Genomic DNA, 12,330 nt, shown 5'->3' with positions numbered 1-12,330 from the left:
GAACATAGTGCGCACTGGGCATGAAACCTGCAATCTTACCTGGCTCATTTACTGGATAAACTCATTGAGCCCTAGGCAGATCTCAGATTCTCTTCCCGAATAGAGCTACTCAATTAAAGTCACTGGAAATTGACCAGTTTCCACAGACAAACTTACTTTCTACCCTTTATTTATTCTAAAAATATAATGAATAAACTATTATAATCTACTCCCTAAAAGCAGTTATTAAGAAAGGAAATTTAAAATTCTCTTCATCCAGTAATTACAATTTGTCCAGAAAAATATATTTCCATTGCCTGGTTGCAATTTTATCTATCCCATAGCAGTCAGCATGTCTCCAGCAATGGCTACTCTTTCCACACTTTCCCGGCACTGTCACCTGAGGAGGCCCAAAGTTCTATTCTTGAAGTGCTCCTCTTTCCTGTCCACATGCTGCCCCTGAGCAACAACATCCACGGGCACAGGATCAGCTGAGGACTCACAATTTTACCACTCCACCAGATTCTCAACTCTATGATCACTTTTGTGCTGCCAGATAACCTGTCCAATGACAACTCTTGGAAGAGTCACAGTTTCTCCCAACTTAACATCAGGCCGCCAAAGCCTTTGTTTACAGTTCCTGCCTTAACTCTGCCCTTTTGCAGAGTGTGGGGACCTCCTCATTTGAACTAAATTGTATGCAGCCTTGAAATCTGGTTTCATTCTAACCTAAATTCCAAAATTTAAGTTCTATCTTTTATTATTTTCACCTGGGCAACATTGCTCACCTGTAGCTTACCTCAAAACTTAGAATCATAGAACCTTACAGCACAGAAGGAGGCCATTCAGCCCATTATGTCTGTACTGGCTCTCTGAAAGAACTATCCAATTAGTCCCACTTCCCCTGCTCTTTCTCCATTGCCCTGTAATTTGTCCAGTTCCCTTTTAAAAGTTACTGTTAAATCTGCATCCACCACTCTTTCAGGAGATGCATTCATGATCATAATTATTCAGTGCGCAAGGGAAAAAAAATCTCTTCATCTCACTTATTGTTCTTTGGCCAGATACCTTAAATCTGTGTCATTTAGTAACTGACTCTTCTGCCAATGAGAACAGTTAATTCTTATTTATTCTATCAAAACCCTCCATGATTTTGAATACCTGAATTAAATCTTCCCTTAACTTTCTCTTCTCTAAAGGGAACAATCCCAGCTCCTCTAGTCTTCAACATAACTGAAGTTCTTCACCCCTGGAAATATTCTAGTAAATTTCTTCCTCACCCTCTTCAAGGCCATGAAGCCGGGTTCCCACAATTGTAGCCAAAACTCCAGCTGAGATATTACCGTTGATTTTACAAAGATTTAACATAACCTCCTTGCTTTTACTCAGTGCCTTGACTTATAAAGCCAAGGGCTCCATATGCTTTATAACAGCTTTAGAAATTTAGCCTGCCGCCAGCAAAGATTTCTATCTGTACACCTCCTGAGTCTCTCTGTTCTTGCACCTCCTTTAAAACTGTACCATTTTGTTTATATTGCCTCTCCTCATTCTTCCTATCAAATGTATCACTTCACCTCTCATTAAATTTCACCTTCTGTGTCTGGACATTTCATCAGTGTGTCTATATTCTCCGGAAGACTTCATCTATCCTTACAACTGTTTGCTATTTTCTTAAATTCATGTTATCCGTAAACTATGAAATTATGCATGCTGAAACCTTTGTCTAAACTTTTGTTACCTGTAGATTCTATTACTCCAATGCCATCTTTGCTGGTCACTCATTCTTCACCTTGTCAAAAACAGTGCTGCTCAAATCCTGTTCACTTGAGCCCCATTCATCCATCATCAATGTCCTCTGGTCTATACTGGCTCCCTATCTCAAATTGTGTCAAATTCAAACATCTTTTATCCATCGTCAATTCCCTCTCTGATCTGGCTACTACTCTACTCCACAATCTCCAGCTGTTATATACCCCTGTGCACTCTTTGATTCCTGACTTTTGTTTGTTGCACCTCCCTTTGCCTTACAATTGGCATCACATTCTCCAGTTGCTTTGCATCCTCTTTAGAACTCCCACACTCTTAAACCGATTGGGTGGAATTTTCCCATGCCCGCTGGCGTCAGATGTGTTTGGTGGCATGAGCAGACAATATGGCGAGAAGGCCAAAAATCGGTTTCACAATGTCGTGAAACCAGTTTGTGATTGTCCACTCGGCCTGTTGATGGTGGGCCACGTTTCCCACCATTGGATGTCGGGAACCTCATTGTGATACATATGCCTATCATTATAAGGCCAGCCTGCCAGAATTATCTGCCCCCACCCGCCCACGTCGGTGTGATTACACGCCAGTACGGAACATGTCTTAACAAGTGCAACATGCAGAAGTCAGGACTTACCACCAGGGCCTTGCTCACATCACGGATATCCGAGGAGCAGAAGATGCTGGGGACCGACAGCAATGGCACAGTGGAGGAATAGCCATGGCATGCTGGGTGGATTCTCATGGACATGGCTGTGCTGCGAAGCAGCTCACGGAAGTTGGAAAGTCACCATTGAGGGTCTGCTCACAATGACGATGGTCGAGGGGGTGGAGAGGAAATTCCAGCTGTGTTTAGAAGAGGAAGGTGTGCTGGGGGGTGGGAGAGGAATGTCTAGGATTGACTAGGAGAGGAAGAGGTGTTGGGGGGATGAGGTTGGTGGGGGTGGGGAGGGGGGAGAATGAAGGTGTTGGGCGGGGAGTTTGGGGTGGAGGGAGTACACGGGGAGGAGGCGGTAACAGGGGAGGTAGGTATAAGGAGGGTGGAAGGAGTAAGACAAAGTGTTCAGCGTGGGAAAGAAGTGCGGAGATGTGAGGGAGTCCGGGGAGAAGAAGGATTGCGGAGAAGGGAGGGAGTCAGTGGGGGGGGAAGAAGGAAGGAATGTAGAGAGGGGAGTGAGTCCAGGGGAATGAAGGAGTGAGGGGAGAGGAGGGAGTAAGGGTGGAAGAAGAAGTAGGGTGGAGGAAGGAGTCGGGATGGGAAACGTAGTAAGGTTGGAGGAAGAAGTAGGCTAGGGGAAGAAGTAAGGATGTCTGAAAGAGTTGGGGGGGGGTGTGGTCCGGTGGGGGGTGGAACTTAGGGTGGGGGGTCCAGAGGCCAACTGGGGTCCAAAGGAGGAAGGGGTCTGGAAGGGGGAAGGGGTCCGGATGAGGGGGCAATGTCCAGGTGAACGTGCAAGGGAGGGCTCTGATGAGTCCATGACTGTCTCCTGGGGAGCAAACTGAGGGTGGGTGTGGAACGAGGGAATGGTGAGAATGACTGAGGGCAGAGTGAGGCAGAAGGGTGGGAGGGTGAGGGTTCTATGGTAGCGATAGAAGGGATGGTGAGGGTGGTTAGTGGGGACTCTGAGGCAGACACGGACACTGGGGGTGGAAAGAAGGATGTCGAGGAGGTTAATATGGATGGGGGTGGGATTTTCGGGAAGGAAGGGAACGTGCACATTCACCGGAGCATCTCCGAAGGAAAAGGGTGGTGTCTGGTAGGGTAGGTGGAGGATGATGCCAGGGTGATTCAGCAGTGATGGAGGAAAGGGAATGAGTGATTTGGGGAGGGAAAAGGACGGAGGAGTGAATGAAATACTGAGCCACCACCATGCTGTCCAAATTGAAAGTGAAACGAGAGTTGTGGTGGGCGAGATCAGGCTCTGCATGGGAGTGTGATCAGTGGGTGGGCGGAGATGCAGCTCAGCTCAGATGGACAACTGAAAGTGAACCCCAGCAGCCAGCATTGAAAATACTCAGGACGTTGAGGCAAGTGTGATATGGGAAGGATCTGTGTGTGTGGGAGAATGCTTGCATGAGGCTCCGAAAGGCCTTGCTGCACACACTTCTCCCTCCAGAATCACTCATTGGCTGGTCGCTCCCTCTGCGGTGACATAGGGCGATGTTGAGGGGGTTACAGGCAAAGTGGACTCAGAGGGAGAGGACAGCCTCTGAGATTCCTGAGTGGATAACCCAGGAGTGTCCAGCTGCCGCTCCTCGTCCCTTTGGGTGCCCAGAGGACCAGGCCTGACTCCTTGAGGGGAAGCAGCACCTGGAGGGACATCGAAGTGCCCCATCTTCCTTCTTGCTTTGCCAGTTCAGGAACTCGCCGGGCGATGGAATGCAGGTCTGCACACATCTCCACATTCTGCTGAACTAGGGTCTCCATGGCGTCCGCCATTCTCCCCATGGAGACCTCCATACGCCCACATGTGGGCACCTTTTCATCAGAGAGCAGGCGGATGCACTCCTCTGACTCGTGTGCCACTCTGTTGAGGGCTTCCAACAGCTCTGTGTGCTGTTCCACCGCCTTCTGCTGACTCTCCAGGATGAGTTGGAAGGCCAAATCCAGAGGTTCGTCATCTGACTCGGACCTCATAGATGCCTCTTCCCAGCAGTCCTCTGAGTACTGGGGAGCTCAGCTGAACCTGCCTCCTCCTGCTGCAGACATGTATCCATGTGGACCACTAGATCGTGAAACCGAGCCTGCTGTAGATCTAGGTCCTACTGAGGCGTGTGTCTCTGCGCTGGTGGAGACTGTGGGTAAGTGCTGTGATGGGTCTTCCAGGCTGCTTATTTCCTGCTCTTGACTTGAGATGAGGACCTGGATGGAGCTGAGGGACTGTCTGGCTGAGGGCGTCAGTCACTTGGCAGAGCTCCCTGCGAACCAAAGTAGAGATAATTAGTGCATGGCAGCGCAGTCAAAAGCAGGAGAGAGAGCACTTTCAGTTGAGTTGAAAGAAGAATGATGTGGTGCAGGATCCTTACCAAGGTGTTCGCTGCCGAGCTCACCATCGCCACAGGTACAGTCCATGTCCTCACCAATCAGTGCGATGGCATGCCCCTCAAAGTGAGTGAGGGGCCTAATGTGGGCCACTCCACCCCCAGCTGGGATCTCTTCCTGCAGATGTGGGCGGGCTTCTCCTGCATGGAAACAAATGGAGAGAGTGTGGGCAGGACACATGGCACTGCATGGAATGTTTGTGTGGTGAGTGCAGCCATGGACAGGATGAGGATACGAACTTGAGAGGATATGAGCCCGATGGAGATGTGAGGGTGTGTGTGAGAGTTAGTGGTGTTGTCCCCTGAGGTGTGAGATTTCTGTGGACATGTAATGGGTTTGTGAGTGTGTGAGTTGAGAGCGATGAGAAAAGTGATTCACCCTGGCGGAACAGATGAGACCATTTATGCTTTTTTGGCACTAGGTGGCTGTCCTTTTGCAGGGCATTGGCGCTGACCACCGCTGCCACCACCTCCCATGCTGGATTGGTGATGCTGCTGCTCCTCCTGCATTCAGGGTGGGGCTAAAGGACCTCAGGGGGACCTCCACAGCGTCAAAAAGGCGTTGGAGGGATGCATCATTGAACCAGGGGGGCTGCAGTCTTTTTTGTCTTTCGGGGCCATTCCGCCATCTGTGCAGCAGTCCTGGCTGGAAGCATCGCTGTATTTTAAATGTGGCGTCCGACATTATCAAGCAGCGAGTTGATGACTTGATGGTCAAATGAGAGCCCACCAAGCCATTGGAAACAGCGTGTTTCTTGGGAATGCATGATTAATGCAGCAGGTTCAGGGTGATGCGGCCACTGGGGCCAATAGGTAAAACATCGTTCTCCCCGCTCACTACTGCACTGAGTGCAAGTCTGGAGCAATTCCGCCAATTGTGCCTACATGTCTCTGTACTTATTTAGAAGGTTTCTATAAACCTATTCTTCAACCAAGCTTTTGACCTCTGATCCTACTTTTTCCCTAGATGAATTGGCATCTATTTCCCCTGGTTTTTTTTTAGTGTAGCAGTTGCAAACTGTTGCTGTTGTCCTTTCAGTTTCTATGTTTCAAAATATCCTGGAGACTAATCACTTGGTAGCTGAGCCTTAGATTAGTTTTTACTAGGATGGTGCTGAAAGAAAGCTTTACACTCATACAAGCTTCTTATGGATCTCAGAAGTGCTTTCGAAGAGTTTCACATCTGATATTATACTTTTTGAAAGGCACCCATCATTTTTGATCTCTTAACTGCCAGCCAGGGCACAGTTACCTTGGGGCTAGAAGGTTGTTGGTTCAATTGCTACTCCAAGGACTTGAGCACAAAATGTCGACTGAATTCCTGTAGTAGGGAGGGAGTGATGCACTGTTGGAGCTGTTGTCTTTCTGATGTAAATGTTAAACCGATGCCCCATCCACCCTCTCAGGAAGATGTATAAGATCCCATGGTGCTATTTTGAAGAAGAGCAGGGGAATTCTCTCAGGGTCATGGCTAATTTTTACCCCTCAAGCAACATCACTAAAACAAGTCACCTGATCATGTTGTTCTTGCTCTGCGCAAATTGGCTGCCATATTTCCTTCTGCTGTAGTTTCCTCATAGTGGCAATTCTGGCCCAGTTCTCAGACGCAAGGCCCTGTCAGGGGTCAGCCTGCACTATGATCAAATGACTGAACCCACATTGGAGGGGCGATGCTCAGATCAGAAAGAGTTCACTCAATATGCCTCCAGATAGAAGATGAAGAAAATGAGCCCCATTGAATTTAATAGTGTGAAAATTCCAATGGCAATTCCCAGAAAAAATAATCAAGAGAAAGTTATTCCCAATAAATGTAGGGAATGCAATGAATGCAATCTACCAAATTCACTTTAGATAAGTGTAACTGATTAATTTTCTTTTCTTTTTTTGAAGGTACATGGCCATCATACATCCTTTACAGCCAAGACTGTCAGCAACCGCAACTAAAGTCATCATTGCAAGCATCTGGAGCCTGGCTGTTATTCTTGCGTTCCCTCAGTGCTATTACTCCGAAACCAAGCATCAGCCAGGGCGAGTCCTCTGCCTTTTGAACTGGCCAGGAAACTTCATGTAAGTGTGAGCTGACAGCTTGCATGGGTATACTATAAGCTAAGCAATGATACTAATCCTATGTATAGCAACGCTTGGAATAAGTAGGCAATAATGATTGAGATGGAAGTATTGAGCATCAAGGTTTTAATGAGTCTTTCTTTGGACTAATACAAAAAACACTGACACACCTGGGTTCCAGATGCAGACACTTCCAATTTCACTACTGTCATTTGTGGCAAAGTGGGGGTGAATGGAACATTATCCCATTTCAGGTAGCCAGTATCAACATCAAGCAGGCCAGGTTGGATATGTTACCATTCACCCCTTAGCGACACTCCCTCTGCTGTAAGCCAATGATGCACCACAATCCTAGTCATGCACCAACCTGACTGGGACATTTCAATGTTCTTTTTTTGTGGCTGGGTCAAAATCATGAAAATCCATATCTAATTGCACTGTGGAAGCAGTGGTTAAAGAAGAAGGCCACCATTATCTCCTGAGGATCAACTAGGGTTGAGCAATAAATGCCAGCTTTGCCAGCAGTCCTGAGAATTGATTATGTTAAAAGCCAATGTAGACACTTCCACATGTCCAACTAGATATCTTAGAGGCCTCTGAGTGAACTGATCAACTTATGGCTTTAGTTTTCTTTGTCTATCTATTAACATATTTCTCCATTCTGTGGCAGTCCTCAGTGCCACCTACTTTTAATTCACCACAGCAGGTCAAAGGCAGAATCAGTTTGACAGCCACAGATGATGCAGTCCTTGTGCTGCTTTGAGGTTGCAGTTGTGGCTACAGCAGTTGGCAGATTTCAGTCACAACCTGTTTAATGAAACAAAGACAGTATTGGTAGGATTGACTGCCACAGAGTCCTTGTAGAGATGAAGCACTGTCTTCAGATTGAGGACACAGCAGGCATCCACCATTTACATCCTCAAACAATGTTGGACTGCTCTGGATGAGCTCTGCAATACTTAATTGAGTGGATACAAAGATTTGTAGCAGCATTTTGCATGATGTACAATCTAGCCATTATGAGGGAACAACCTTTCCCACCACCTGTCAGACAAGAAGCTGTGGAAGAAGAGGAGGAATTGAAGAATGAGGAAATGCAGCAGGACGATGAAGGGAGGCTACAATATAGACAGTTCATTCATACCTGGACTTTACATGATCAAATAATTCATGGGCAGTACCAGTAATCTCAACCACACCTCCCCATTCACCAGCATATAAATGCTATATAAATACTGTGGTGACAAGAGCAGTCAGAGACTGGGAATTCCTGATTCCCCCAAAGCCTGTCCACTATCTACAAAGCACAAGTCAGGAGTGTGATGGAATACTCTCCACTTGCCCGGATGAGTGCAGCTCCAGCAACACTCAAGAAACTCGACACCATCCAGGACAAAGCAGCTTGCTTGACTGGCACCCCATCCACCACCTTAAACATTCACTCCGTCCACCACCGATGCACAATCTGTACTGCAGCAGTTCAAGAAGTTGGCTCACCATCACCTTCTTAAGGGCAATTAGGGATGGGCAACAAATGCTGACCTTGTTTGTGTTGCAATCAAAACTGTGACAGTGACCATCAGACACTGTATTGTGCTAATGGAGTGACCACCCATTCCATGTTGAAAAGGATCATTTAAAAGCCCACCGCAAATCCCTGTGCCAGGTTGGAGCTGGGTTTCCCTGTAATCCTTGACACTGTGCACAGGCTTATTGGTAGTCTTTCCAATGCACCAAGCATTTGATTATGAACATACATCAAGCCTCTTCTGTAGCCCATTGAAGTTCTCATCTGACTCATCTATAACAGAACTGGCATGTGACTTTGAACTTCAGTAGGCTGGCACCCATGCAATCCTCCCCCCTCCCTCTCCACACCCCCTCCCACCCCACCTGGCACCCGTGAAATTGTGCCCAGTGTCTCACCATGTGCAAATCCTCTAGCCAAAACTTCTAAAATGTGCTTAGTCTCTGAGCTGGCAGCTGCGAGTATCAGATCAAGTGACAGTGTCTCGTCATCTTCAATGCCTTCTTCCTCTTTCACCACTGACTGGGCAAGTTCCACTTCTTGGGTACCTGAAATGAGGGGAATAGAATTGAGTTGTGGTGAGGGGTGACGAGAAAGGAAGAAGTTCGTTCTTCCACACTCTGCAGCTTTTGAGTCAGAAGAGATTGAGGGATGAGGGAGAAATGATGTGAGAGAAGAATGATTAGGTGTGTATATTTCCTCAGCACCAATCGTTTAATGCCCATCAGTGGCCATGCTCTCAGCAATGCCCCCTCCTATGATGGCCAGCACTATCTCCTCCTTCGGGATTCAAACATTTAGCCTGCATATCTTCCTTCCGTTCTTTCCAATTGCCTGCTGTTATAGGCCATCTTCTTCTGCAAGAAAGAGGGAAGCATGTCAGTGAGTTTCATACAATAAGATCGGGTAATGAGGCTGACATTGCTGAATAGCTGCCAGAGTGTGTGAGCTGTAGATGTGAACCTTATAACAATGCAAAGAGTGTCAGAGTGAGTTAAAGCATTTAAACTGAAGGGTTTGAGTTCTGATTGATAGAGATTTTTGGTAAGTGTGGATTGAGATCTAGCTAATTTAGTGGTTGAGGCTATCTGAGTTGATATGCAATTAACCCACATCATTTTGGAGGCTTATCCTATTTAACCCATGTATTAGCTTTGTAGATTTAGGACACGTTCATGAATGATTAAGGACCACACAAATACAAACCATGATTGAGTGACAAGTGCTCTGGTGACTGATGGTCTTTGATCCTTCTTCTATTGGTGTGCACCGAAATCTCAAAGCACCCCAGTTTTTATCTGTTTTTTCAGTTGGTCTACCATGTTAGGGCATATCCCAATCTCTCTTACGTGATTGGCTTAGTCTGATGTCATATCTCTTTACACTTCATTCCAGAGACCCTCACAAGTTTTCCCTGTTCTTATTAACGCTTCTTACAAAAGGTTCCAAAGGTCACAATTCTGCATCGTATTTCAAAGCATTTTTTAGTACAACAAATTCTAAACATTTTACAAGATATGTAAACCACATTTGCTCTCTCAAGACATTGATACACATAAAATATTAATTCACTTCTCTACATGACTTGTTCCCTAAACTTCAACGTGTCATAAATCAGAATACCACATATTTCAACATAAGGAGTCAGACGGACCATGTTTAAGTTTGTCAAATGCTTAACTACTCTCTTTATTGCAGCTTGCTTAACCATATTACAACCACAGCTGGCATTTAACAATCAAATCTTGACATTTTCTGCACAAGCTTAACCATCATACTTTGCAATTTTGCCTTGGCACAAAAAGACAACTTAACATCATACAAAAATATCATAAAAAGATCCTAAAAAGACAACCCTACACACGTTTCTATCTCCAATCAACGCTCATTTTGACAATGACGGCCCCAAACCCCAAATTTATTGAGTCATTCTTTGTTTCCTGATAAACCATTCCCCAAGGCAAGGCAATCAGGCTGAGTTTCTGATCTGGGTGCCAGGGGATTTATTCAATGCAATTCAGTTGTCACAGGAAGCAGTTTCGTTGACCTGTTTTGACATTGGGGAAAGTTCTGGAATAAATATACAACTTGAATTCATGTCAGCTTGAAAAGGTCCCATTTCCTGTGACCTACCAATGCTTACGGGAATATAAAATCTGCCAAAAGTTTAAAATAAGTTGTTTGTGGATGATTGTTATGGTGGAAATAATGAACTAAATAAAGCCTGGGGGAAACAGACAAACCTGTTTTTTTGCATTTCAATCCTGACAAATGTTCCCACAGTCCTTGTGTTATTTTTGAACCTTTGTTCTCACAAATGATACAGCTGGCTGCAGACACTGACTACTTCATTATCTGAGGACTTATGAATGGAATTGAACGCTGTGCAATCGTCATCGAACATCAGTGCATTGTTTGCATTGCAATAGGAGGAATTGACAACTGGGTTTGAAATAGTTTCATGTAAAGCACAGCTCTTATGGCACTGCTGGCTTCCTCATCCCTGTACAGCTGCCTCACTCCTCTCAGGTGATTGGCAGGCAATTCCTTCCTGTTTGAATATCAACATGACTTCATCAGTTTCTTGCAATTTTCTGCCAATTGGAAATTTTTCTAAGATACCCCAGGAAACTGCTGCAGTGCACAAGCCTGTCTATTGAAAGAGTGACAGGTGTGCAATTTCAAAGGTAATTTGCAGGTGGCCGTGCTCCCAGGTACCTGCTGTCCTTGTCTTTCTATGTGGTAGAGATCACGAGTATGAAGGCGCTGCCAAAGGACCCTTGGCGAGTTGTTGCATTGTATCTTGTAGATGCTTTATGAAAGTTTAAAGTTTTGAGTGTGATGCTAATCAAGTGGGCTGGTTTTCCCTGGAGGGTGTCAAGCTTCCTGAGCATATTGAAGCTGCACTCATCCAGGTAAGTAGGGAATACTCCATCACACTCCTGACCTGTGCCTTGTAGATGGTGGACAGGCTTTGGGGAGTCAGGAGATGAGTTATCCAACACAGAAGCCCTGCCTCTGACCTGCTCTTGTAGCCACAGTATTTACAAGGCTGATACAGTTAAGTTTCTAGCCCATGGTAACCCCGTGGATCTTGATAGTAGGAGATTTTAGTGATGGTGATGCTGTGAATGCCAGGGAGAGATGGTTAGATTCTCCCTTGTTGGAGATGGTCACTTCCTGGCACTTGTGTGGCCTGAGCCTTATTTGTCACTTATCAGTTAAAATCTGAATGTTGTCCAGTTCCTGCTGCGTGTGGGCATGGACTTCTTCAGTATCTAAGGAGTTGTGAATGGTACAGAACATTGTGCAGTCATCAACAAAAATATCCTCTCCTGGCTTTTAGGATGGAGGGAAGGTCACTGCTGAAGCAGCTAAAGATGCTTGGGCCTAGGACGGTACCCTGAGTTACACCTGCAATGATGTGCTGGGGCTGAGCTGATTATCCTCTAACAAACACAACCATCTTCCTTTGTGCTAGGTATGACTCCAACCAGTGTAGGGTTTTCCCCCTGATTCCCATTGACTTCAGTTTTACTTAGGCTCCTTGATGCCACCCCTGGTCAAATGCTGCCTTGATGTCAAGAACAGTCATTTTCACCTCACCTCAAGTTCAGCTATTTTATCCGCCTTTGGACCTATGCTGTAATGAGGTCAGGAGCCAAGTGGCCCTGGTGGAACCCAATTAAGCATTAATGAGCAGGTTGTTGCTGAGTAAGTGCTGCTTGATAGCACTTTCAATGTCACCTTCTATTACTTTGCTGATGATTGGGAGTAGGCTGATGAGTTGGTAATTGGCCGGATTTGATTTGTCCTGCTTTTTGAGGGCAGGACATACCCGGGTAATTTTCCACATTGCTGGGTAGATCCCAATGTTTTAGCTGTCATGAAGCAGACTAGATTAGGAGCACGGCTAGTTTTAGAGCACAAGTCTTCAGCACTATAGCTGGGAT

At 45.9% G+C, this 12,330-nt stretch overlaps 1 protein-coding gene across 5 annotated transcripts in view; it reads left to right on the top strand.

Annotated features, from left to right (window-relative positions):
- LOC121277240 (neuromedin-K receptor-like) overlaps nt 1–12,330 on the top strand; it is a 119,609-nt gene that overhangs the window by 67,331 nt on the left and 39,948 nt on the right. For 4 of the 5 annotated variants that reach the window (XM_041186433.1, XM_041186437.1, XM_041186436.1 and 1 more), the window contains exon 2: nt 6,673–6,849. In XM_041186433.1, the coding sequence (XP_041042367.1) occupies nt 6,673–6,849 (177 nt within the window). Of the gene's footprint in view, nt 1–6,672; nt 6,850–8,839; nt 8,864–12,330 lie in introns of all 5 variants that reach the window. The other variant, XM_041186434.1, reaches the window with a different exon arrangement.

The sequence above is a fragment of the Carcharodon carcharias genome, chromosome 4 (assembly GCF_017639515.1).
Source record: "Carcharodon carcharias isolate sCarCar2 chromosome 4, sCarCar2.pri, whole genome shotgun sequence".
Classification (NCBI taxonomy): domain Eukaryota; kingdom Metazoa; phylum Chordata; class Chondrichthyes; order Lamniformes; family Lamnidae; genus Carcharodon; species Carcharodon carcharias.
The sequence above is the reverse complement of the archived record's forward strand: the minus strand, read 5'-3'. Positions and strand labels throughout refer to the sequence as shown.